This window comes from Phyllostomus discolor, chromosome 5 (genome assembly GCF_004126475.2).
Source record: "Phyllostomus discolor isolate MPI-MPIP mPhyDis1 chromosome 5, mPhyDis1.pri.v3, whole genome shotgun sequence".
Classification (NCBI taxonomy): Eukaryota; Metazoa; Chordata; class Mammalia; order Chiroptera; family Phyllostomidae; genus Phyllostomus; species Phyllostomus discolor.
Window position 1 is genome coordinate 135,007,162 of NC_040907.2, and position 27,969 is coordinate 135,035,130.

Sequence of the window (27,969 nt, forward strand, 5' to 3'; positions counted from 1 at the left end):
TCTACCCAACTCTAAGAATTTGGTTAATGTAGGACCTAGAGAGTACTCTGCTATTTCTTTTCTCAAACCTCAGTTACACCCTGTACCATCAGCATTCTAAGTGCTTTTTACTATACGTCATGACAGACTCTGTGTCTGTGTTCAGTTTATCTGGTAGCCCCACCATGGGCTTTCCCCTCTCTCTATTGTCTTGGATTAGTTGTAATGAGCTGCCTTTTAGAAAACTTTTTTTTTCCAGTTACAGTCAAAGTACAATATTATATTAGTTCCAGGTGTATGACATTGTGCTTATGAAGTGATCGCCCTGATGAGTGTGGTACCCATCTGACACTGTACACAGTTATTAAAGTATTGTTGACTATATTCCTTGTGCTGTACTTTATATCCCCATGTTTTTTACAACTGGCACTTTGTACTTCTTCATCTCTTCCCCTTTTTCACTCATCCCTCCAAACCCAGAACTTGTTTTTTAAGTCAGATGTTTGGGGTTCAAAATATATTTTCTCATAGAAATGATGATTGCATGCTGGTTAAGACTAAAAGTTTTCAAAGTAGGTTGAAAAGATCCACTAAAACCTTTCAGAAGACTGTGGTCGAATGCAGTGGTTAGGCTAACGTTCTCATCAGTCCTTTTTGCCAGGTGTTCCTTTCCCTCACCTCTGCCTCCACCTCAGCGTCCTGGTTCCCTTCGAGTGGGAATGTGCTGCAGTGAGACAGAAGTCTGGTAGTGTCGGGAGCCATTTCTCAGCTGCTTGCTATCTTCTGCTTTTTGGGTGGAGGTTGGTATCTGCCCACTGAGAAGACACAGGTAGGAAGGGCTGTTAATTCAAATGAGTCTATTATATTTGTATACACTAAGTTTATCTATTAAAGGAGTTCTCCGTTTATTTTGGGAACAAAATGAGAACTCTTGGTCTGATATTAATTAACCTGTGATGAGAAGGAGAGCTACTGAAGAGAAGTAAAGAATTCGGCAGCCCGTTGAACTTAGTTACAAAGCAGCCTTTCACATGAATGTGTTCCATAAATTGGCTACATCCATTGGTGCTCGCAGAGTAAGTTGTCAGAAGGGGCTCAGGTTAGCCTGAGAATCGGATGCTTGGCGTTGGATGACAATGCCTGTTGCATGAACACTGAATTAAAAAGTGATCGGATATTATTAGGAAGGAAATAGGAGATAGTAATACAGATAGAGACCAACATAATGAAAGCAATGCATCATTGGGCTGATGTTCTGATTTAAGCATGCATTTCTGACTTACCCTGTAAATTTAACATATACTGCTAAATTTGAGGGTTGTTCGAGATCAGGAAAATGTAACAGGCACTGGAGAAGCTCCTTGTACCTGAATTGGCAGAACTGGTATGGACGCTTGGGCTCCAAATGTGTAGGCTGTGGAATTAGTGAGCAGGGGGTGGACGGGCAACTGTGATAAGGAATTGAAGGGGCAGTTAATCATAATCATAAATAATACCATTTTCTTTAATTCGCTGCCCTGCAGTGTCCGTGAGAACTCCTTGGCAGTGCTGAAAAGGGGGAACTTTTGAAGTTGGAGAAACAAGACGGTAAACCCTGCTCTTCAGGAGCTAAACCGTGTGAGTTCCTCCAGCACTGCCAGACTATGTAATGAGACTCCCAAGTTGGAGTTGCTGAGCTGAGGGCTTCCATGTTGCCTGCCTCATGGAAATAAATTAGGAGAGCAAATTGGTACAGCAAACCCAGTGTCACCCCCAGGAAGCCTTGGTTTGCTGAAGTGGGCGGTGAATGGATAGCTGGCCCAAAAGAAGCTGAGATTCATGTGCATTTCCAACGTGTTTGCCCGGCTCTCATCTGTTCCTTTACGCTCTCAGGCTCATGAAGTTGACCCCTACTCTGCTACTCCCAAGACTTGTCGGCAGATAGGCTCACAACCCATAGCATAATTCACCCCAAACCCTATTTTCCCTGAAGATGCCCTGTACTTGTTGGAAGGACGGGACTCAGCTCTTTTGGACACCATAGTGTCTGCGTTCCTCTCCTGGTGGTGTCACTTCGCTGGAGTCACATCTGCTCTCAGGCCAGTCGGTCGTTTCTTCAGCTCTAAAAAGAGAGTGTGGGTTTAGATGATTGGTCTTGCTGCTTCTAGCTCTGAAAATTGGTGCCTGAGCTAGTTCAGACTGAAGACAGCTGCCATCTTGAGAATGATAGAGAATGATAGAAGGGGTAGTCTGGATAGCGGCCTCAGAAGTCAACTAGGCCAGCCACTCCTTTTACAGATGAGGATGTCGGGGCTCACCGTGGGTGAGGACCTGCCAGAACCACATGTCTAGTAGGTTATCTATAGGCAAGACAGCTTGATCTTGCTTTTGATTTTCAGAGTTATTAGTTAGCATTATGCATGATTATACTCTAAAGTGAAAAGTAATTGGGAATAAGTTTCTCTACTACAAGATGATGTCTTGCTGGAGTTTTTTCTTGCTACAAAGTACCCGCTATAATGCTTTTAGTTAAACATAGGAACAGGGCCCTTATTGGGTAGATGCCTTAGAATTTTGTTTGTTTAAAAAATGGCTGTGAATTATACTCAAAGCTTGGCCAAACATGTGGTCAGCACGGAGAATCACTAAGTTATGTAGGAGTTCTGCTAGGCTTTCTAGGTTTATCCTCATGGCGTCAGGTAGGAGCGGTTGAACATTCTGAGGAGCCAGCATGCCTTAGCCCACCCCCAACCTCACAGTACAGAATGCTTCTGACTTACTCTGAAATCGCATTCCTTCCTCCCTCCTTCCCCGGGCCAAGAAAATATCTTAAAGCTGTATTCTTTGTTGACTCTGTGATCTGGGCTCATTTACTTGTTGAATGGCGTCTACTTTGGTTGCTCTGAAAGGGTGCATTTTACACTCGGTGGTGGTCCCACTTCACTGCGTATATGGGGATCTGTGATCAGTGCGGAGCTGGCCTCTGCGACCTCCTAAGGGAACGGGAAATCTGCCACTTTGCCATTTTTGCAGCTGTGCGATCAAAAATAATTTGTTGACTTGGTAATGGAAAAGGTGGATTGCTCCTGGTTGCAGGGACAGCATAAGGGCAGTAACATAGCCTTTCTTTTTAAAGAAAATCCCTGTTAAGATTATTTAACTTCTCAAATCTGTAGACACATACAGAAACTGGTATAACACATTCCCTCTCCCTGTCACTGTGCAGTCTCTTTATCATTGCACTGCTGTCCCTCTCACTTGCCCTCTTTTTCTTCATATCCTTTCACTCTCTGCCAAGTATATAGTTTGTTTGATTTATTCTCTTGACACCATTAAAATATAAGTCCCACAAAGGCAGAACTCTCTGACTTCTTGGTTTCCTGCTGCATCCTGTTAACCAGTGTCTGACATTGTTTTCCATATTTTCATATTTTTCAGTATTGATGGATGAAATGAATTTTTCCATTATTGCTTCTTTGTATGAACAGAATGCAGTTTGGGGTTCCTTCCACAACTGCATACCCTGCCCCAAATCAAATTTCCCTTCTTCCCTACCTCCGCAGAAGTAACCAGTATTGTGAATTCTGTGGTTGTCATTTTGTGCCTACTTTTGTATTTTAGGACATATTGATATGCATCCATTGACCAATATGTAGAATTGTCTTCAGGTGTTTGAGTTGTTTATATAAATGCTGATAAAGTCTTTTTGTTTAATGTTGAACTACATGCAGGACTTGGGGGCTCAGATAAACTCAGATAATCCCTGGTATGGCTGGGAAGCAGAGCTCCCCCACATCCTCTTTAAGGAAGACTGGCTGCGTGTCTTGAATCAGTGCTAACACAGGCAATGTACCATACAGCAATTAAGATTTAGCATCCAAGAATGAACCTGTCTTGGTTTTCTCAATTAAAGTTTAAGAACTAGATGCACTTAGTGTGTCTGTGCCAGAAAATTGGCTATTTCTTTGCAGTTTTCTCCATGTAAAGAGGTCTTAATGGTCTAATCAAGAAATCTAATTAACAAAGTTTAACTGGCCTACTATTCTCAGTAAAACTTTTTTTCTTCCTCTAGTTGAGACGAGAGAAGATTGACCTTGAAAATACTTTGGAACAAGAGCAAGAAGCACTAGTTAATCGTCTCTGGAAAAGAATGGATAAACTCGAAGCTGAAAAGCGGTTTGTTCAGTCTTGCTGTTCAGTGTGGGACGTGCATGTGTGACTAGGGTACTATTCTGGGTGTGACCGAAGAATAGCAAAGAGACATTTAATTCTGTGGTTGACGCACTCCATTTAATTCTGTCAAATGAAAAAAATGCTGGAAGGCTTCTTACCTGTTTTCCTGTTGGTCACCTCTTTATACTTCCCTCACACAGTCCCAGTAGAATGTCTTTTCATTTGGTGTCAAAGGCTATGAAGAAACTGGTCAAGGTGCCATTGTTCACCTTGACATTTCTCAAGGGATGGCTGTAGTTTCAATGTTTTTACCTTCTTCAACTGACTTCCCAGCTCCTTCTAAAGTGCACAGCACATGTACTATATACTGTTAACTATTACACATCACTAGCATGTACTTGGTTAGGAAGGCTGAGATTCTGATAAAATAATTATTATCTAATTGTTTTAAAACTTGCTATAAAGAAATACTTGCACCTATTTAAGGTTAGGGTTCTTTGCATTAAATGTATGCACATGGATCTGAAATGTCATTCAACACCAAACATTTCTGGAACCCCTCTGTGCAAGATCCTGTTAGGTCCTTATTTCCAAGTGCTGCACACTTTGCGGGGGGCTGGAGCAGGGCTTGAAGAACGGCCAGGAGTTCTGTATGTGCGTGGGCACTGAAAAGGCATTTCCTAAAAATGCTTATTAATTTTTCACCAGGGTCTCTTGTGTGCTAACTGAGCTCCTTTTGCCATAAGTATTGGATTTGGATGAACATTATAAATTATTTTGAGTTCATCTCAAGATCTGTAAAATAGAAACATACCACAGGCTTTAAGAAAAGTGAAGATTAGAGATATATCCACAGGGGAATACTCAAGCTATAGTTGAACCAACTGTGGTTTGCATTTTGCATTGGTACTAATAAATGGAATTAGGAAACATTATTTAACATTATTAATGTAGAGACTGTTACAATCATCTTCCTTCGATTGTGTCTTCCTTCGTAGAACACAATCAAGGTGTTGTATATTGCAATTATTGGGTTGAGTAATATGAAATTGACATTTGTAAGTCAAAAGTTGTTGAATATACATAAACATTTTGTGTGCTTCAAACTAATCATAATTGGTGGAGGGGGTGGCACTACCAATTATTAACCTGTAAATTTTTGTTTTGTTTTTAACTTTTTGCCTTAGCTATGGCCAGAAGCAAAGGGCCTCTCATCCAGTTGGCCACGCCCTCAGGACTGGTTTTTCAGGAGGGAATTTTATAAGTTGAGTCTCCATGCTATGCCACCATCCACAGATTCATACTGTGCAGTAAATAAATTTCAACTGAAAGCATTGAGAGAGTGAAATTCCTCTAGTATCTCCATATCCTCAACCAACATGGCAAATATCTCGTGAGCAGATAACTGAATGCCTTCTGTATGCCAAATACACTATTTAGAAGCAAGTGCTAGTGATTTTTTCAGGAATGCATAATTACCAGTGGCTATTTAAAGGGGAAAAAAAGGAGGGTGGATCCTTCCGCTCTGTCCTGTGACCTGAATGCCAGGTAAGGGTGACCAGAAGTTGGTATAAAGTGGGCAGAGGAAATAAGCTACCCTGTGAATTCATTCTGTAATTCATTCATTACAGGAACTTCTAGAAAACAAATCCTGCAGCTAGGATGTTGTTTTGTCTTTCAAAGGCAAACTGTTTCTCATTGTTGGGTTTTTTGGTTTTTTTTAATACAGAATCCTGCAGGAGAAATTAGACCAGCCAGTCTCGGCTCCCCCATCACCTAGAGACATCTCCATGGAGATCGACTCTCCAGAAAACATGATGCGCCACATCCGGTTTTTAAAGAACGAGGTAGAGCGGCTGAAGAAGCAGCTGAGAGCCGCTCAGTTACAGCGTATGTAGTCTCTGGCTTCACTGGTCTTCCGTCTGCAGAATTAGTCCACTTACCAGAAGTATAGGGTTTTGTTGACCTTTGCTATTTAATTTGTACTAATGAAATTCATACTGTACTTCATTATCAGTCCACATTTATCTTGTCATCCTGGGATAGATTATTTTAAAAAATTATAGCATGGCCGAGCAACTAGTTTAGAATACTTCTAAGAAATAATTCAAAAAATTTCAGGAGGCTCTAAACTCACAGGAATTATTTTTAGTCTTCTCCCTTACATTCATCTATGGGATTGTGCTAACAAAATATTGCACAAGACCACAATGTATTTTGGGGGCATTAATGCAGAGATTAGAACCTTTATCTTCCTTACTGCTAAATTTTAGCTGTAGCTAACATTTGTTCATGGTACTTGAATAAATGCTTTTGGAATTTGTACTTAGTATTTTGGAAAAGGTCGAGATGCTGAGTTGGAAGTGAAAGGAACTAGATTTCTGAGCACTCGCTGAGATCTTGTGCGTCTGCGTGGGTCTCGAACGTTACCTGCCTTTTGGCTGCTCAAACCAGTTTGTTTGAATAGATAATGTAGTGAACGGTATGCAGGGAAAAATAAGTCTCTGTCTCACCTCTGATCCCCAGCCACTCAATTCTCACAATTACACATTTTTTATATATTTTCCCAAAAATATGTGTGTATAAACTTTTTAAAATACAAATAATAGTACAATGAATGTACTCTTTTTGCACTTTTCTGTTTTCTCTTACTGTATTTTACAGCTTTTTCCTTGCCAATATATAGAGTGGCCTTACTCCCTTTTTTAAAAGGCAGCGTCAGTATTCGATTATTTGGTCAGACCATACTTGGTTTAATGAGCCCCATTCCAACGGACCATTTTTGACCGTGATGCTGTGACTACAATGGATGTCTGTGCACACATTTGATACCTGCTTAAGAACACTTTCAGGATAAATATTAGGAAGTGGATTTGCTGAGTCAAATGGGACATATATTTAAAGTTACAGTAATTTTTATCTTTGCTTCCTTTTCTAAAATTCATTGTGATCTACTCTTGTCCAGTAGTGCATCTGGGATGGTACATCAAGAGCCTTTACAGAATACAGCGTGCTGGTTTCCTATTGTTGCTGTAACAAAAGACCACAAGCTTCATAGCTTAAAACAATACCAATGGATTATACAGTGATGGGCAAAAGTAGGTTTACAGTTGTGAGTACATGAAACAGTTTATTCCTGTTTTATTATTTATTAAAATAATGAGTTGTTTCCACAAGAACAACTGCAAGCCTACTTTTGCACACACTTGTATTGTACTTCTGGAGGTCTGAAGTTGAGAAGAGGTCTCTCCCTGGGCTAAAATCAAGGTGTCAGCAGGAAAAGGCCCTAAGGGAGAATCTGTTCCTTTGCTGTTTCCAGCTTCCAGAGGACGCCTGCATGCTTTGGCTCATGCCCCATTCTCACATTGGCATCACTTCCGCCTCTGCTTTTGTGGTCACACCTCCTTTTCACTCTGACTCTCCTGCCTCCCCCTATAAGGCCCCTGTGGGTGCATTGGGCCCAGCCACATAATTCAGGCTAAGTTCCCATCTAAGGCCTTTAATCACATCTGCAAAATTACGTTTGTCACATAAGGTAACTTAGTCATAGGCTTGAGCAATTAGGATTTGGGAATCTTTGGGAGTCCTGTATTCTGTCTAACCACATACAGGTTTCTAGCCTTACTCGAGGGGAAGAGTCTGGTCATCTGTATGTCTGTTTGTTTTTTAACATAAGTAACTCTGATGTATACCTTGGGTTGAGAACCATGACATCTACCCCATGAAAACAAATGAAGACGTTCTCAAATATCAATTTTCTTAGGACTTTTTTTTTTGTTGAGATTTGCTGTGCTGGGCAGACAGATGTCTTTTAACACCTTTCTCAATTTTTTCCAGTGCCATCAGTTTGCGTTTTGTTTTGTTTTGTTTTGTTTTGTTTTGTTTGCTTTTTTCCCCTTCAGTATACTTGCCTTATACTCCAGACAACATTATTAGAAGAAATTTGGAGAGAATTTTTTATTCCCATTACTTCTTTCCTGCCACTGTTTGGTCTTTGAAGAGATGCCGGGTACCAACAGAGGCATCTCTCAGTGCTGTTTTGATTTTGTTAGGACAGAGAAAGCCGAACTAAACAGCAACAGGGGACACGTAGCTTCTCACAGTTGGTTTGGATTGGATCTAAAGAATGAGTTAATGACTTTTCCTCACCTACTACCTACCTCATCCTCATCCTCCAAGTCCAACTGTAGCAGACCTGAAGCTCTCTCCCAATATTTCTCAACTCTGGTTGAACATTGGAATCCCTAGGGAGTTTTTAATATACCAGTGGAAAGGCCTGATCCTCAGGTATTCTGACTTAATTGATTTGGGTGGGGTGTGGTCACCAGTGTTTTCTAACCATAAACTTGAAAGGTAATGCAAAATGTATAGGCCACCATTGGATCATTTGGGCACCACCTCTTTGGACTCCGACGGGAAGTCACCCTTGGTTGATTCTGTCTTTGACTAAATACTGCAAGAGGGCTAAAGATAGGGGAAACGTGAGCTGTGGCCCCTCAGTCTTAGGAAGCTCTGTATGAAAGAAGGCAAGTGTTGGCTCCTGGGAGTCCTGTCTCTGGAAATCAGGTGTGGGGACGCCAGCAGATGGCGGCCAGGGCGCACCCTGGGTCAGTAGCGCAGAGCCTTCTCCATGCCTGCAGCTTCTCTGTTACTCACTGAGGGGCTAGGGAGTCTTTAGCCCTCACTCCTGCTGACCAGCTTTCTTGTCTGTGGGTGATTGCTTAAGGATTCCCCCTGTCAATTTCCACAGATGGGAAAGGACTGCCATTGTCTTTGAAAAACATTTCCTTTTAACTGGTTGTTTTTGAAGCCTCATGAATCCTCAGTTCTGCAAAACTTTCCTATTTATGGAAAAGAAGGCAACTTGCTCTGACACCCACTCTTCTGAGTCTAGAAACAATAAGTATTCCAAGGGGACAATGTGGTGCTTCCTGTAGAGCTAGTAAAAAATGCTGCACACTTGCATATTTGGGATGAAATAATGTAAATGTTTATATTAAAAGTGTGCTTTGTAAATATTTTCCCAGCATGCCTCCAATTAAAGAGATTTTTGCAACTGGATTAAACAGCAGGATTTTAGATATAGTGAAAATAACTGAGGAATTTAGTGTTTAGTGTACATACTAGAATTTAATAATGCTGGTATTTTTATTTGAATTTCTAGATAAGGATAAGCAAGAGCTTTTATATATTCTGTAATGACAATGTTTTGGAAATCATTAAATATTTATCATCAAAAGTCATTATTTGGCAAAACACCAGACTTTCATCAAGTTGTTTTAAAACTGAAACTAATCTGGTGGGCATGGAGGAAACAGGGTCAATTCGAGGGAGAGAAATGGCCAATGTGGCATCCCGCTCCTTCTTTTCCATGGGCTGACAATACGGAGCAGTGACCCAGAGGACTCTCTCTTAGATGTGATCGTGGCTGCTCTGAATGTGTAGCTGTTTTTCCGAATAGAGAAGTAGATATCACCTTTTTTTTTTTTTTTAGATTTTACTTTTCCCAAATTCTTGGGCTAAGACAGGGAAAAAGAAGAAGCAGGAAGATGAGTAGATGCTGAGTTTTGCAAAAAGATTGTTTTGGTTACCTAGTAACACAGATTCTGTCTGAGGTAAACCAGAATAGGAGCTAGGAGGTCATGTGATGCCGTTTAACAGCCTGGTGCTAGAGTGGGCCTGAGTCCTGCCCACAGTAACCTTGGGGAGCTCAGCAGAAGGCGTGCAGAGCCTGGTGGAGATGTCAGTTCTGCGTGTCAGATTCCTGGATCCAGTCTGCACCGTGGGGCGAGAGAGCTCTGGCCTGGCAGACTGGTGCTGTAGTAGAGACCCTGACATACAGGGGTGGGCAAAAATAGCTTCACAGTTGTAATGCAAATAAATAATGCAATACATAATAGTGCAAGGATAAACTGTCCTGCGTACTCCCAACTGTGAACCTACCTTTGCCCACCCCAGTGTGGTGCAGCTCCTCAGAAGGGGTGTCTGTCATAATCAAGATGCCATCCCGAGAGCCCAGGTGCGTGCAGGTCTTTACCTGCTCTCTGACTCAGAACGGCTGAATGTGAGTCACACACACACTAAACATTAGACTCACTTGAAGTATGAAAGTTGTTTACTCTGTCGATTTCTATTTTAAAAAATAAGAATTGTAACTGTTACCAAGCATGTCCTAGTACGTCAGTTCTCCGTGTGCCTCCATCATAGTGCATTGGCGTGCTAACAGGTGTGACAGGCTCCCATAGGTGACTTGCCACGCTCTCTCTGGAGGTGAGCAGCAGCAGACTTGTTGCCCAGTCTGCTGGGGAGCAGAGGAGAGCTGGAGGGGAGCCCGTGAGCTGGATCTGTTTCCCTGACCGCGCCCCTTCCCCTTGAGCTCCAGCCATGCAGAGAGCTCTGGTAGCTGCTCAACCCAGACTTAGCTACAACTCCACCGTTTCTTCCTCCACACCAGGCACTTTCAAAGGCAAGTAAGTGGCAGTGAAGATGCCTAAATTCCCAGTGCCGCTTTTTGTATGTTTTTCTGAATGCAGATTGTTCGTAAGCTTTGGTACTTTGGGGTAAACTTGAAACCCAGTGTGGGAGAGTGAGAACTCTGGACACAGCCCTTGTCTATAGCACAGGAGCTGGACTGCCGTCTTCTTTGTTAAGGTCTGTGCATGGTTGCATGACACGGTTTCACTGAGAACTCTGGCTTTTCAGACTCGGAGAAAATGGCGCAGTACCTGGAGGAGGAGCGTCACATGCGAGAGGAGAACCTGCGGCTGCAGAGGAAGCTGCAGAGGGAGATGGAGAGGAGGGAAGCCCTCTGCCGACAGCTGTCTGAGAGCGAGTCCAGCTTGGAGATGGATGACGAGAGGTGTGCATGTGTCTTATGATCCTTGTTTTTTGTTTTTTTTGTTTGTTTGTTTTCTTTTTAAAGGCTCCAAGAGGTCCCTCCTCATGTCTTGTTAGATGGGGAGGAAATGGCTTCCTCACTTGTTTGTTGGTTGCAGTGGTGTTCATCATCCCTGGTAGATACTGAGAATGGGGTAAATGAAGAAGATGGACCATTTTCCTTAAACCCAAAAAGATGAAAAGAAATTGCCTTTCCAAAATTATTCGGTGAGAGGAGAAGTGGAGGCAGGGTTATGTGTCAAGAAGCAGAGTTTGCATTTGTTGATGAATTTGTCTAATCCTGTGTTTAAAGTATGGGAGCACCTTAAGTCATAAGTACAGGTAAACAAGCCATCATACAACCCAAGGAAATGGATATATACACACGGTTGAAAGAATCAACAGGAGACAGGAGGTTGTTGAAAGCCAGAGGCCTTGCCTTAATACAGTTAGTATTAAGACTTGAGCTACTACTCAAGTAGGTAGCTACCCTTTAAGTAGCTACCCTTTTTGTAGCTACTTAAAAAAATAATAATGCAATGCCTTTATCTGCTGAAGCCAAACGTCAAACCCCCTGATTGTCTCATTGAGAAATGGGCTGAAATAAGAGCCGCCATTGGGTTAACGAGAAGAAATGGTAGCAGCATCTCTCTCTCATCCAGACTGTCCTCTCCCTCCCCTCTTCCTCTCTCTCCCTGTTCCACCCTCAACAGTGTACTTGAGAGTAAGCTGATCGTTAGGATAAGCCACAGATTCACAGTGGAGAAATTGTTTAGCTAGCAGAGAAACCTGGCTGTTGGGAAATTAGCCTGTGTCTGAATCAGATCATTTCTGCAGGGGATTTCTCTGGTCTGGGTCAGGGGTGCCCTGGCCTTACATGGTGGGCATCTCCGTGTGGGAGGTGAGACTGAGCCTCCTCCAGGGCCCCTCCAACAGGACTGAGTAGCCAGCATCTGAGACCAGGGCTTGCTAATGGTGTGATGAGTTTTACAGGCTGTAGATGTCAAAAACATGTTGCTGGAAAACACGTGGGCAATGTTACCACATCAGCACTCTTCTTATTTGTGTTACTGAATAGATCCAGAGAGCTAACAAGACTTTTGATCAGTTTGTTGTAGACAGTGATACTATTTCAAGAAAAGTCTGAGATTTTCTCTAACAAATGTCTTTATAATTTAAAAAATTATAAAAACAATAATGGGTCATCCTATTTATAATATCTGTGTGCATACTTCTTTATTTGAAAAGAATGAAGAGTATTCTTAAAAGTTTATGCCATGAAACTATCACTCTTAACTCTGAAGTTCATTGATTCCTTTCTGACAGTGTCCCATTCTCTCTGAAATCCTTATCCTCTGAAAACCATTTGGCAAAATACACCAGCTCAAGTATTGAATAACTTAACTGTTTTATTAATGACCTTAAGACACAGAGCAGACCATCTGTTAACACACACCACACCCTGTACTTGATTTTGAGTCAGATGCACTCTGGAGTTTCTTCCAACTTTGGTTACAATACTAAAGCTACTTCAGGCTTTCAGATAAGTATTATTTCCTAGAACTGGTATTCACTCCAGAAGGTTTGCTTTATCTTTTGTAGGTCAGATTCTCTCAGGTAGAGCACAGCTACTCAATAAAGACGCCTCCTCTCCCTACCGGGGATGATGATGTCACATTTGGGAGAAAGAAAATAGTTGGATGTTTGAGACATTTACAAGTGAGTTTATTTCTTAAAAACCAAGAGGCGGTCCTAGCTGCTAGCAGGATGGTAGAATATAAGGATTCTAGCCTGGCGCCACCATGGTGGCCACTCTAAAGGGTACAGGTGAACCTAGTGGTGGGTGGCTAATTGAGGGATACGTGTCAAATTCAGGAGCTTGGTTTTCTTTGCATCAAGTAAGCCAGCGTAGAAATGACAGTGTTCCAGTCTCCCTCGTGAGCTGATTGAGTATTAGGGCTGAGATCCTCCCCAGGCTCAGCCTGTGTCTTCCTTTGGCTGTCAGGCCTGTGGGGGATAGTGTGTTAGGGAGTCTTTCAAGCAGAAATTTCTTCTTATCAGTGTTCTTTTAAGTGTCTTTTTTTTATATATATTCTTTCATGTGACTACTTGTTAAGGAAGGCTTGCCTTGTTAATGAGTGACATCCACTTCACAGGAATACATACCTTTAAGCTTTAAGTTGATTACATGAATCTCAGAGGGCTTCTTTGTGTTGGGAACCGCCCTGCCTGGTTTCAGAAGCTGTAACCCCTGCCAAGGCTAAGGCCGAGGGAGCAACCTTGGACTGTTAGCCACTAAGGAGACAAAAGCTTATCTCCCTGGCAGGAGCACCGCTTCTGCTCCTTTTACTTCATCCATAACTGGCCCCCAATGCTTGGTCGGTTAGCCAATGATGGGTAAGATTACCCAATCTTAGGGGAACGACCTAAGACAGGCACAATCACGTGGGAGGCCCCCAAGGAAGGACTTTGTGGGGTACAGCAAAAGGAGGTGATGGACCTTTGTCCCTTGGCTTTGACAAAGCCTGAGTCCTCATTCTGTCTGCAAGAAGTCTCCTAATCTCTTGGCAGCCTTACTTTCCCTGCTTGACTTAAGCCTGAAACAATGACAGAGGGTAGTGCAGCCCTGTGCTGGAAAGGGCGGGTTCCCTAGGGTGATCAGGCCTAAGAAAGAATATGTAAAATCCTATGAAACCTGCTTTGTTTAGAATGCTCTCAATTAAATGATAAGGATCCAAGCAAGAAGTGAATTTGTTCCTCAAAGTTGTATAGTTCTTTAGCTATTTGACCCTGACTCAGAATAGGCCCTCAGCAGTTCTTTGTTATCTATTGTTTGATCCTTACTGCCTGGCAATGATTAATGAGCTTTACCTGTATTCTTGTGCAAACAAGTCCAGTAAAAGCCAGTTGAGGAAAAGGCTCTTGGCCCTTCTCCTTTGAGAGATCAGCCACCTTTCCTCCCCAAGCAGATCATGTCTTGGTAGACTTACTCTCATCCGTGGTAGCTGGGGGGTGGGGCCCTGTGGGCGGAGCCCCCGCACATCTTTGGGTTCTAGTTTCAAGCAACAAGTTAAATTTAGCCATTAAAACATGTACATGTCTGTAATTCTTGGGACGTTGGAAGTGAACTTCTACATAGTGGTTGTATGACGGAGTGGAGCCGGTCCTGACTGCTGTGTGGTGCAGCTCTGTCACCAGGCCCCCCTCTGAGCTAGAACACCCAGATCCCCCAACCTGTAGCCCTGGGGAGAGAGGTTTGCTGAGCAGTGAACAGCGAGAGTCCATTGTATACGTCTCCTAGCTACAGCATCACGCTGTACACGTTCAGGAGCCAGACCTCCAGATGTGAACCCCAAACATTTTCTCCTGGGAGGACCCTTAAGAACTATTGAAATGCAGGTGGTTCTGATCATCCTTCTCCTCCTCTTAGGTGTTTTAACGAGATGTCTGCACAAGGATTAAGACCTCGCACTGTGTCCAGCCCGATCCCTTACACTCCTTCTCCAAGCTCAAGCAGGCCTATATCTCCTGGTGAGTACATGTTTTCGCTACTTCTGGGATTGATTTCTGCTACATTACTAGGCATCCCTTCTGGCATATAAAAATCTTGTAAGCAGAGAGGATGGTTATATATGTTTTTGAGAAACATCAACAACAAATCACTATCTAAACTGAGTCTTGGTGTGTAATTTTTAAGCCTAAATGTTACAGTGCCAGCTGGTGTTTTTCTTCATTTTTTAAACCTAAATGGAATTTAACTACAAAAACCTTTTTTTAAAAGACTGTCTTTGTGATTTTAAGTGGTGCTGTATTGACAAAACCTTGGGGAGATTTTTAAGGTGGATCATAGCACATCCTTAATGGATTCTTTCCGTATGTACCGCATGCAGTATCTCATTTTCATTCACGCAGAATTAATGCAGGCATTGTTTTTCCCATGTTAAAATTGAGGGAGCAGTGATTGGGAAGCTGCTGGTCACGTGACCAGGAAGTGGCGAGTAGGGGCATGTTTTGTTGCAAAGCCTGTGTTCCTTCAAGCAAGTGCTACGTCCTGCTCTTTCCTGCGAGTTGTGAGTGGGACTCGGCCCTGGTAGCCAGGCCACGCAGGAAGGAGCTGGCTTTGCTTCTGCTTCTGGCTTTGCTCCTCAGAAGCCTCTCCCTCAAAGGCGTGCTTGTCTTCATCTGACCCTGAAAACTTTCTCCTTGGGTCTCTGGCTCCAGTACCAGCACAGCATGGAGCTCTCAGGCCAGGAGGGCAAGTAAATGATCCAGCAAGGAAGAAAGAGGAAGCAGTGGGGGGCGGGAGGTTGGCGAGTAGAGTGGAGGGAAGAAAGAAAAGGTAGCAGGCCAAAGATTGAGTCTTGTGACTGAAGGGAAGAGACTGATTTTCTTGTGCTTGGTGGTAAACAGATTTTAAACAGAGTTGTGGGGGGAAGCGTGCGTGGGGAGAGGAGAGTGGAGGAGTTTCCCAGCAGAATGAAGTGAAGTGACTTCTTGGAAGGGCAGCAGCAGTAGAGGTTTTGTGGTTTGGAAAGTAAAAGAACCTCATAGTGAGGTGACAGCTCATATTATCTGTTATAATAATTAGAAAATTAAAAATGGGAGATGCCTTTCAGGTTGGTAAAGGGGAAACGCTGCAGGAAGGCAGGTGGCCAGGGATAAGGCGTCAGGTAGAAATGGCTTAGTTTTGTGAGTTTAGAATCCAGCCCAGCTCTGTGGTGCTGTGATTTTCTTTTCTTTTTTTTAAAGAGGTGAAATCAAAAGAAAATTCTGCACAAAGCATGGGAGCGTTTTCCACTCAGGGCCAACACGCTGTCTCTGGCATCCAGCAGCACAGAGAGGAGCAGTTTGCAAACCAACACGACTTTCTGTCTTGGATCTATGTCTTGGTCATCACCCCTTGTTCTTGCCCAAAGGATGTTCCTGGAACTCTTTCCCCTACTTTCCAGTGGCCTTTGGTCTCTCTGAAAGCTTCGCTTCTCCGCTGCCTTTCACTTTTCCCCAAATAGCACCTGGGTTTCATCACCATAGTAAAGGTCTTTTCTGCTTTCTGATTTATTGTCCTAAAAGGAAGATGTGCATTAGGAAGAAGCAAGGTGGAGGGAAGCCTTTAGAGTTGATGGGTGACTCCAATTCCTATTACATAGAGTTTAATGCTCTGTTTATTTAAGCCTAAGGAAATCTTGAGAAGCTTGTAATTTCCAGTTCATTAAATATAATGTTGTAGTCATTGGGGAAAAAAAGGCAGACATTTGCTGGCAATATTAACTTTTATTGCAACAAATATTCTGTAGGAAGATCTTATTCCATTTTCATAATGTTGACTTTCGTCACACTCTGTCCCTGTAGTGTGGGGCTTGCGTGTGTGAGTAAGCTACTGGTATTTAGTTTTCCCTTAAACTACATAGTAACACCTAGATTTTTTTGCTTTCAGCCAGGCTAAGTGAGAACATTTGTATCCCATTTTAAGTCCTATAATATCATCAAAGTAAGTTTTGTCTCCTATTTGGCAGCAGAATTACTCCTATTCTAGTCCACTGTAGTCCTGTACACAGTGCATCAGCAATACCTTAATTTTCAAGTGTGCTTTTTCCCTTTTGTTTCTACTGGAAGAATTTTTGGAATAGTGCTGTTCCTATAGTTTTCATTTCCATTTTAAGCACTTGGGCTCTTTTCCCTTACCATTTGTCACTGGCAGTCTTGCACCTTTACCAACTTATGTTGAATCTTGTTTCACTATTTGAAATGTAAATTTCCTAGGACTGAAGAAGGGTCTTCTTGATTATACGTGGACTTGTTTATGTGGATAACCTATGGGGAGAGTATTACTTTTCAATAATTATTTTTTAGGTTGCTCATTACTTTATACAGCTTGAGGAGGCATTCCCAGTGAGCATATTTCGATGTGCATACATCAGGGATGAGGAGTGATGATGTTTCCTAAAGGGTCTGCATCCCGCTCGCACCACGCACCCCTGCCACCCAAATCATGGTTGCGAATTCCACTCTCCAGTGAAAAGACCGAGGGCTTCCTGGAGAAAGCGGTGTTTCTAGGCCTGAGGCAGGGAATGTACAAGGTGAACCTGGAAAACCTGGTAATGCCAGAAAGTAAGGAGGTGCTCAGAAGCAAAAAAAGGGGAGATCTCAGAGCAGCACAGGGACTCACTGCAAGAACCCCCCAAGGTCCCAACGGGAACAATGGAAACGGTAACATAGGCAGTGTAATGCTAGATTATAAACCAAACAAGAAACAAATGTCCGTGAGTCCACGCCAATTAAAATAAATGACTGAATAAATGAGGAGGAAGAAGAGGCAAATCTCACATGCAGAAGAATTTCAAATTATGTACACAGATACTCTGCCATTGAGGAAATGGAAATAACTACCCACTCTTCAAGTGTGGGCTGCACGTGGGGACCTCCTCCCAAAAATACGGCACACAAAGGGAGAATAAAGGAGTACCTTTAAAATGGGCAAACTTGACAAAACCCTGCATCAGCCCAGATGATCAAGGTCTGCATCGGCAGTGTGAAGTCATGTCAGTGGTGTGTGCTTTTGATGTGATGTCATGAGAATGGCACTTGCTTCTGTGCTCTTGCTCCCCAGAACCCATGACCTCAGTCTAACCACATGGCAAACTCAGACAGATCCCATTTAAGGGATAGTCTGCGTACAAAAGCCTGACCGTTACACCTTAGAATTGACAAGGTCATCAAAAACAAAGAAAACTGAGGGACTTTCTCAGCCAAGAAGTGCCCGTGGAGACGTGACAACTAAATTTAACATGGTTTTCTAACAGGGATCCTGGAACAGGTAAGGACAGGAGGCAAAAACCTCAGGAAATACAAGCAAAGTATGGACCTGAGTTGAGAATAATAGGTCAGTATTGGTTTATTCATTGAGACAAATATACCATATATTCACATATAAGATGTTAATAATAGGGGAATCTGAATATAGTATATATAGGAACGCTCTCTACTACTGTTGCCACTTTCTTGTAAAACTAAAACTATTCTTAAACATTTTTTTTAAAGCCTACTGACATTAGATGAGAGCAGCTAGTCATAGAAGATAGAACAAAGAAAAAACCTCCTGTCTAATCCTGAAACGACTATAATATTTAGAGGTCATGTATGGGAGGAAAACGTGGCAAAGAAGATTGAAAAGTGGAAGGAAAATTGGTATATGAGTCACTGAAGTTACAACAAAGCATTTCAGTGAGAAGGGAATGGTCCCCTCTGTCAGATATTGCTTCAAGGTCAAGTAAAATGATGAGTATTGGCAATTGCAGCTGGCAACACGGAGAGGCTGCTGACCTTAAAGAGAGCAGTCTTGATGAAGTGGTGGCGAGGGAGCCAGGTCAGGGAGAGTCCAGGAGGAAATCACATCTAGATTGTATGAGTTTTTACGAAGTGTTTCCACGTATGACTGGTGTAACTGAAAAAAACATTTCTGCCTTTTGGGTTGCTTATATATTTTTTTCTCTTTAGCAGAAATATATCAGAAAATTGAGGTGGCCATCAGAAGGCTGAAATAAAGCCTTCCAGAAGCAGAAATAAAATCATCCAGAATCTTTTTATCTGAAGGCCGTGTTAATATTTTACTGTTTTCAAGTGGTTCCTATCCCTACCCCTACTTCTTGGCAATTTTCCAATAAGTTGGTTGGTTTTATATGGATTATACATTTTTGTATCTTGCTTCATTTTGCTTAGTGGGTTTTTTTCTTTTTTGGTCATAAATTGCTTTTAATTAATATCTTGAGCTTGTGGACAATGAAGTCCTAATCTTTTACTTCAGTTAATGTATTTCTTTTTTTTTATTATTCTAATAATCATTTAATTCTATTGGGCAAGAAGGAGTTTACAGGAAAAGGAATGGTTTCCAGATGAGGGATACTAAGTGTAATTCTCAACATTGAATTGAGAGTGTCTGTAGAAGTTCTGGTAGGCATTTGGAAATAATATTGCAGTGTTCAAGAGTTATGTAGTTAATGCATTTCTGTATCAGAGCAAAGGAATTTACGCCGGCAATAGCTTCATAAAGCCATAGTATTTTATTTAAGTAGATTGGTTTTGGGGATTTGGCATTTTCAGGCCAGGGTTTTTTTATTCTTATTCTTTATTATATTCCTGGGCTAGAGGGTCAGATGCATGATGATTAGAACTTAAAGGAAAACAAAAATTAGTGAGACATTGTCTCTGGCCTCTATCAGCTTATAATCAACCTCAAGGCCTGAGAAGTGGGGGAAAAATACAATAAAAAAGAAACTCTTAATTCAAGGGCAATTGTAATGAATTTTACATGTTTTATATTCCTTAAAAAGCTTAGTAGTTAAACTGTAGTACAACTAGTCCAGCAATACTACTGGAATACTACTCAGCAATAAAAAAAAATTAACTTGATACATGCAATTAAAATTGACTTGATACATGGATTACAAAGACGTTAATGATGAATGAAAACTAATCTCCTACAGTTACATACCATATGATTTTATTTCTATAATAATCTCAATTTGACAGAATTATAGTGAAGGAGCGCAGATTAGTCCTTGCCAGGGTTCAGGGTTAGAGAGAAGGCGTGACTATTAAAGCAATTAACATGACAGTTTCTCGAATCTGTACATGTGATGAAACTGCATTGAGCTGTACATAAAAACAGATGACATCCAAATAGGCTGTACTGGAGTCCCTAGTATTAGAGTGATGCTGATCTCCTGGTTTCGCTAAGTGCTGTGGTTGTGGAAGATAACATTGGGGAATGCTGGGGGGAGGGCACACGGGAGTCCTGTAGTATTTCTGCAGCATATTGTGAATTATAGACTACTTTAAAATAAGTTGTAATAAAAAATATATTAATTTTAAGAAAGGTTCAAACAACAGAGAGCAACCAGCTTAGAGAGCTTTTGGATGAGCCTCAAAGGAGACCTTAACAAGCTGGAACTTACTGAGCCTTTCTTTACTTGGTGCCAGGCCCTCTCTGAGCACTTTGTGGTATTAACTCATTTCATCCTCACAAAAACCTGTGAGGTCACTGCGATAATCTCATTTTACAACTGAAGGGTTAAAAGTCCCAGTCACTCAATGCCCAGTGGCAGAACTAGAGATAATATGGCGGTTGGCTATAGAGTGTGGACTCTCTGCCTCTTCAGAAAGGCCAAGTGAGGGCCTGATTGACAGGAGGGGGTGGGTAAGGAAGGAGTAAGTTCAATTCTGTGGTGAGGGAAAGATATCCCAGGCTAGGGCGTAGTATGAACTGAGATGTGGACATCAGAATCAAGAGTGATAAGGTCTCTGTGGTTCTTAACACCTGCTGCCCTGGGACCCTGTTCCCCGTAGATTCTGACTCATTTGATTTGGCTTGGTCGAGGCTTTGAGATACACCGGGAGCCAAATGCATAGGCCTTTACAACATCCAGAAAAGAGAATTTTTCTTATAAATTTAGGGAGTCTTTCTTTGAAGATTTTTTTTTAAACCTGAAGATTTTTGATTAGCAGTTTAACATAATAGTAATTAGCTTTGTAATACTAGAAAGTAGGCTAGATCTTACTTTTGTTATTATGAATTGAACCCTCTGAGCTTCTCTATCTGGGGATAAGGATCCACTTTCATAGCCTTTCTCTTAAATTTCATCACTTTCCTAAGAAATGGAATTAAGATTGTACTTGTGTTCCCCAAAGCTGTTCAGAGAAAACCTGTTCGGACCTCCACCCAGACCTGTCGAACAGTGTGGGGAGTCTGGGCATGTGTACTTCTAAAACACTTTGGAGACAGTTCTCACGTCTTAGATAAAGGCTGTACAACACTGTAGCGCGCTGGTACTTGTTGCTTCCTTACATATAACTTTCTTTTGGGGAACTTTGGCATATGTAGAGCTTTTGTTTTCTTCATTGAATATCCTGGAGTGGCAAAGGCGCATGGTGATCTTTGCTTGCCAGAGGGCTGCAGATGCGTTCGTGCTCACTGTGGGCACGGTGGTTTTGTCTCGTCATCTCTTCCAGCAGGGCTCGCCTTGGTTTTTTCAGTTGGGATAAGAACATTGAACATGAGATCTACCCTTTGAACAAATTTTTTACTGTAATACACAGCGCTGTACAGCACTTTTTCTGTAACTGAAACTTTGGCCCATTGAACAATTCCCTATCTCTTTCCACCCCCACCCCCTGGCACCCGGCCTCCTCCTGTCTGCTTCTGAGTTTGTTGTAGATACCTCGTGTAAGTACTTGCTCTCTTGTGACTGGCTCCTATTAGCACAGTGTCTTCAAGGTCCATTTATGTACTCTTTAAAAAGAATTTTCTTTTGAAAGACTGGATAATAGTTCATTGTATGTATATACCATATTTTCTTCACGCACCTGTCGGTGGACATTTAGGTGGATTCTACCGTGTGGATGTTGCGGTGAGCGTGGGGCTGCAGATTCCTTTTCAGTATGCTGATTTCACTTCTTTGCATAAATAACCGGAAGGAGGATTACTGCATCATATGATAGTTCTATTTTTAATTTTTGAGGCACCTCCACACTGTTTTCCATAATGGCTGCACCCGTTTACATTCCTGACGGCAGTGCACAGTGGTTCCGATTTCTCCACATTCCTTGCCAGCACTGACCATTTTTTTCTTTTTCTTTCTTTTTTTTTTTAAATAATAGCCATCCTAACTGGTATAGGGTGCTGTCTCATTGTGGTTTTGATTTGCATTTTTCTGATGATTAGTGATGTTGAACATCTTTTGTATGTCATCTTTAAAGAAATGTCTTGAGTTCTTTGCCCATTTTTTTAGTTGGGTTATTTATTTGCTATTGAGTTGTAGGAGTTCCTTATGTAGTTTGGATAGTAATCCCATATCTGATATGTGGTTTGAAACTATTTTCTTCCATCCCATAGGTTAACTTCTGTTGATTGTGCCCTTTGCTGAGCAGAATGTTTTTAGTTTGATGTCTGTTTCTGCTTTTGTGGCTGTCGTATCTGAGAAATCATTGCCAAGGAAATATCAGGAAGCTTTTCCCTGTGTTCTTCTTAGGGGTTTTAGTTTCAGGTGTTACATTCAAGTGTTTAAGCCATTGAGTTCATTTTTGTGTTTGGTGTAAAGTAAGGTGGGTGTATATATATAGCTTCATTCTTTTGCATGTGGATGTTCAGTTTTTCAAATACCAGGTGTTGAAGGGTCTGCCCTTTCCCCATTGTGAATTCTCAGCAATTTTGCTGAAGCTCATTTGACCATGCCTGCTCAGAATTACTTCTGGGTTCTCTCTTCTGTTCCGGGGCAGGAATTTTATATCCCTTGCCATCTAGGAGGCTATTCAGTGAGTTTACCATGCTTTTCATCTCCTTTTATTTTTGTGGGTGACTGAGAACTTCTGAATTTTACAGCCTCCTAGATGGTTGTTGACCACATGAGATAATTTGAGTTTGAAATTATACTGACAACATGTTGTTGTATTTCAGGTCTATCATATGCAAGTCACACAGTTGGTTTCACCCCACCGACCTCACTGACTAGAGCCGGAATGTCATATTACAATTCCCCAGGTCTTCATGTGCAGCATATGGGAGCCTCTCACGGTATCACAGTAAGTATCCATGAGGTGGAAGCAGCACTTTACTCCAGATGGTGGGAGCAACTGGTCCTCCTCAGGAGACCAGGACTGATACGCCTAGACACTCACCTTTCTCTCTCCCTCCCTCCCTCTCTCCCTTTCTCCCTCCCTCTCACCCTCCCTCTTACCTTAAAAACTAGAGAGACTTCCTAACAGTTATATATCAAATTCTGGTGCTGACACTAAAATCCATCCCTGAAGCAAAATTTCAACTTTGCTGTCTTTGAAACATCGCCCTTGTGAAATGTAATTTGAACTTTGGCCAGTGCCTTGATTGAACTCTGGCCAGCTCCTTGCCATAATGAATTATTGTTAGTTGCCATAATGTCTAAAATATTTATTGTCTGTACCTTTACAGTTCACTGACCTTCAGTATTCTTCCTGAAATTAGCCTTATTCTAGTTTCACCCAGAACTTTTCTCCCGAAGTTAGAAGGAAATTTATGTGCATCTGATTCAAACCTTACTCAGGGTTTTCTTCAGAACTGGTTATTTAATCCATTGATAGAACAATTACAAGTGTAGTTAATAGGGGTTTTGAGAATAGGACAGCACTGAAGGATCCCAATAAGGGAATCTTTCAAAGAAGAAACTATTCTATAAAAGCATGTAAGATCCTTCTGCAGCTGTTCTGCTGGTTTGATGGGCTTTGTGTAAAAGCAAAAAATTGTTTGGTTGATCTTCAGCCTTCAGGATATTGAAAACTTTTTTAGTGATAGAAGGAACTTGGGACAGATTTAAGGGGAGGTCGTGATGACTGTGTTTTAATGTTAGGGCTGTCTCATTGAAGGGGCACAAGTCCAGTAGTTTGGTCAGTGCAAGTTCCACAGTAATTTTGCTTTTTCATAGGTGTTGGTATAAATTTGACCTTGTTTAAGTTTTCATTACTAGTTTAGAAACCAGTAGGAATGGACAAGGAAACCGCTGCTTTCTCTTCTTCATTGGTCAGTTTTTCACTGGCCTCAACTCCGAGTCAGGGAGTGTTAGAAATGAGCTGTCTGTACCAAAACTGACCACCTGATATTCCTGTCCTTTCCGCAGAGGCCTTCACCACGGAGAAGCAACAGTCCTGACAAATTCAAACGCCCCACGCCGCCTCCGTCTCCCAACACACAGACACCAGTCCAGCCTCCTCCACCTCCGCCTCCACCGCCCATGCAGCCCACAGTCCCCTCCGCAGCCACCACGCCGTCCGCCCCTCCGCCACATTCGGTGCACCCCTCCTCCCAGCCTTAATGCATGTGCTTAGTCCGAATCTCATGTTGGGACTCATCCAGTGGAGCCGTCTACTCAATGCCAAAGGCTTCCTTCCCTGGCCTGTTTGGATCTGACTTATTTGCACTGAGGTTATCTAGGCTTCACTATTAATTGTGTTGTAAATGTTTGTCAGAAACGCAGCCAGTGTTGTGGGTTACAACACTAAACAGACGACTTTTTCCATCAGTGTTTTACTTGAATCGACCTGTATGTCCATTCCCTGGCTGGAACATTTGCTATTCAATATCTGGTAATTCAGCAGCAGTGTGCAGTTCTTTGCTTGGCCCCAGAGCTTCATTTTCCTGGCTTTTAGGTTTGTAAAATATAAAAGGATATCTTTTTTATATTTTTTCCATGAATTTGCAGAAAATCACTGAGCTGTTATTACCACCACCACCACCCCCATTATAATGGTGTTTACCAAACATCCCAATAATTTAGCACTACAATTCAGACTTTTGGAAAATCTAGCTTTCAGTGTAGAATGGAAAGTTAGATCAGTGCCCAAGACAATATACTGTTTAATAGAGCTTTCTACAGATACACTTTTTATAGGTTATTTTCGGTATATATTAGCATCCATGCCTCTTGTAAAACAGATGGCCAAAAAGTGACAGATCACATGGCTGTACCTTTTCCACCTACATGGGATGGATAAGTATTGTATATTAAAGTGTGATTCTTCCTTTACCCTTCATGTTAATCTGCCCAAACTGGCCCCCGCTGACATGAATCCGTGAATGTCCTCCCACAGTGGTTGCGATGGCTGATTAGAATGTGCGATTTGATTTATGCTACAGAAGGCAATGCGACTATAACAAAAAACAGCTATTTCCCCTTTCCATCCTTTGTGTTCCCCTGCAGTAGAGTTTGACAAATATTTTAAAGGTGCAAAATTATTAGAAGATATTATTTGAAATGAACATTATAGGACTATCTTGGCATAATGGCCACACAATGCTTTATTGCTTGGCAGAAGAGAGGTGTAGAGGAGAGTAGCACATTAGTATTGATGACTGCTTATTTTGTCCAGTATAAGCGAGTGCAGTGTGTACAAAGAAGTATATTCTGAATACATTATTTCCATTCATTTAGCACAAATAAATTCTTTGGTTTCACTTTGAAGTGGAACACAGTGAGTCACTCTTTTCTTAATACTTGCAACATCTTTATTTTTGCTTTTTGGCAGTTACTGTTTTGTATTTTGGTAGTAAAGTGATTTTTACCACCTGTGTTTGCATATTTATATATGCTGTGGACGAAAATAACTTACTAGAGAATGTATATTTTATGATGAGAATGTGTATCTGTTGGATATAATCAGAGGACTGAAAGTTAATTTATCAGTAATTTTTAAGAGTCCATGTTTTGTGACAACCATCTCTAATAGCTAGCTCTTTATTGAACACACTCCTAAAAATAAGGAACCATGAATGACATTGTAGATATTTAATATTGTACAGTATAGAAACCTCCATTTTTGCCTTTGAATGCATATTTAAGAGTTACAGAAAGAAAAAAGTCTTGTTGGCTGATAGTGTTTGACTAGCATTTTAAGAACTCAAGAGTAAAAGCAACAATAGGATTTTTCACCTCTTCCTGCTTCCACCCCCCAAGCTGAGAACGTCACTCCTCAGTTGTTTGGAAGAAATCCTACGTCTCTATAAATTTTATTTATAATGTGTGTGTAATATACATAATCATAGTACAGTTCTCAAATAGGGGGAGAAGTTTGGCATATAACTGAGGGTTTAGATTTTTAACATGGTCAGACTGGGTCAGATCAAACCCAGGATTTCCCCAACAGCTCCCTGCCCCCCCCCCCCCGCCCCCCCTGGTACATTGCCATTCCGAGGCATCCTGAAAGCAGGCAAACAAAATTTGCCTTCATGGTACAGTTCTTGGTTTTTCTTCTCGGAGAAGTATGGTATATGTTTACAAGAGTCTTCTACAAGTTCATAGATTTCAGTGCTGTTGGGTAGTGTCTTGCACTCAAACAAGAAAGTGCATAATGTATTGATCTTCCCTCTGCCTCCTCTCAATGTAGTTACCTCCTGAAAGCACAAATGTCAAAACATTGCCATATGGTGAATGACGAAGCACTTGGAGTGAGCAAACAGTTCCTGACAAATGCCTTTTAGAGACAAGGTTCTTGACATTCAGACTTCCGCTGAAACGTAGTGCTGGGTCCCCTGGACGAGTCATTTCATTTTGAAGTAAAACACAGCCCCTTCAAGCAGCACCCTTCCTGCATAAATCTAGCTTCCTCTCCCTGCAGACGTCCAGAAGTGATGGAACAAACACTACTGTTTTGAATTTATGCTGTTTCATGTCCTTTTAAAGTGTTTTATGACCCCATGTGGAACCTGTCACACTTGGGTAGTACCTGCAAAGGCAATTTTTTGGCAGCTGTTTAGCCACCAGGGACCCATCAGGTTCAGACCCCAAGCCCACAGGGGCAGGAGCTCCCTTCCTCATGGGAAGCTGACTGACTTCAGCTGTTTCTCGTGGGGGCTGGAAATGGTTACTGCCATTCCTCTTGCCCACTTGCCCAGAGTTACCTGGACAGACTCCCAGAGGCCTTTGTAAAATCAGTAGCTATCCCAAAGGCAGGCGGGAGCCAGTAGTAGCTTCAGCAGCTTCAGTTTGCTGTCTTGCTGACAGAGACCCTTGGCTACCACTGTGCTGCTAATAGGATAAGTACTCTGTTGCCAGATTACCATGCCTTTTACACAAAACCAAATTACCTAATACCTGACAGCTCTCTGGGCTCTGAACTGCTTTCTCTCAAAAGTGTGCTGGCATTGTAGACAGAATTCTAGAAATTTGGCAGGTGGTGCAAATATTTAAGATTTCATTTACCTTGCCCCTTTGTTGATTGAAAGGAGTTTGAAATTCTGAGCTCCTGAGATACTGACCAGTACCGAGGAATGAATGTGTGACCAGAATGTGGCTTTGACCACCAGGTGCTGTTGTCCCTTTGCAATTGGCTTCTGATTTGACCAGAAATAATTGATAATGTGAATTTTTGTTAACTGTTCAGTTGTAGGGAAACAACACATATCACCCTTTGTTAGGTAGAACACAGACTTGTCCCGCCCAAAGCCTTGCTCGTAGAGGGTGCCTGGTGAGACAGGGAAAAGCATAGTAAGTTGTGCTTCAAGAGCTTGATATGTTTATCTTAATCAGTACAGAAGAAATATATCTGTGTAACTCGATCTGTCTAGTACTTGTCTTGTAAGTAACCAACACTGAGAACTTTGTAGTGATGACTACCAAAGAAATCTAGTAAAACAACCTTTTATTTCCAAATTATTCAAGAGCCAGCCATTGACGCTGCTACGTGAGTTCCATGCTCAAGAGCCATTGTAAGAGATTAAGGGGTTTTTAGGTTTTTGTTTTGTTTCTAGTTTTCTTTTTTTTCTCTTTAATTTTTTTTTATATAAAACATACACACACAGCTGTTAGCATGAAATGACAGGGAGCATTTTTGAGGATGCTCAGCCGTTGTGGTTAGCTGCCAAGGTCTGGTTGCCTCTTGTTAGGCGATTGGAGGAAGCCTGTGTTGGTGACAGCGCGGGTGCTGTGTGTGCGTGTGTGCGCGCATTCATGCCTTAACTCGGGTTACTGCTCAACTTCAGTTCCTGACTTAGTCTGCACTGTCATCTAGATTGTATTGTACATCTTGATCTGAACTTCACCCTGGCAAAAACAGAGTTGCAGGCACAACAGTTAAAGAATGCATTCCTCTGGAAGAGTATTTGGTCAGGTTCACCCTGAGGATTCTTTGGACTTTATTTGGAACTGAGCATGGAGAGCAAAAGTGAACTGTCAAACTGAAAGAGGTCAACAAGGAAGAGAGGAGAGCCCAGCGCTAGCATGTCCTTGCCTCTGCATATCCGTGCGCACTGTGTGTTCATGATAGCTTGTCTACAGCTCGACTAGGCTGGAGTTCTGGTAATAGTGGCAATCTTGACATTCTTGGTCAGAGTTTAGAGAGATGTAAGATTTCCAATTAATGTCTTATATACTTCTTTATGTTGATTAGTCTTTGATATATGTGCTGAATCAGAAACCTAAATAAAGATAATTTTTTAAAATGTAA

General features: G+C 41.9%; 1 protein-coding gene and 1 long non-coding RNA gene across 3 annotated transcripts in view; one reads left to right on the forward strand and one right to left on the reverse strand.

Moving 5' to 3' along the window:
- The window catches only part of CCDC6 (coiled-coil domain containing 6), a 108,417-nt gene extending 80,448 nt beyond the window's left edge, over positions 1 to 27,969 (forward strand). For both annotated transcript variants that reach the window (XM_036026925.1, XM_028511172.2), the window contains 6 exons: positions 4,031 to 4,134; positions 5,861 to 6,021; positions 10,834 to 10,990; positions 14,438 to 14,538; positions 22,457 to 22,581; positions 23,649 to 27,969. In XM_036026925.1, coding sequence (XP_035882818.1) covers positions 4,031 to 4,134; positions 5,861 to 6,021; positions 10,834 to 10,990; positions 14,438 to 14,538; positions 22,457 to 22,581; positions 23,649 to 23,843 — 843 coding nt within the window. In that variant the 3' untranslated portion in view covers positions 23,844 to 27,969. The remainder of the gene's footprint in view (positions 1 to 4,030; positions 4,135 to 5,860; positions 6,022 to 10,833; positions 10,991 to 14,437; positions 14,539 to 22,456; positions 22,582 to 23,648) is intronic.
- LOC118500834 lies at positions 1,508 to 10,864 on the reverse strand. Its single transcript, XR_004903419.1, has 3 exons — positions 10,726 to 10,864; positions 3,771 to 3,773; positions 1,508 to 1,517 (listed from the first exon to the last, which is right to left on the reverse strand). It is a non-coding gene; the product is annotated as an uncharacterized LOC118500834 (long non-coding RNA).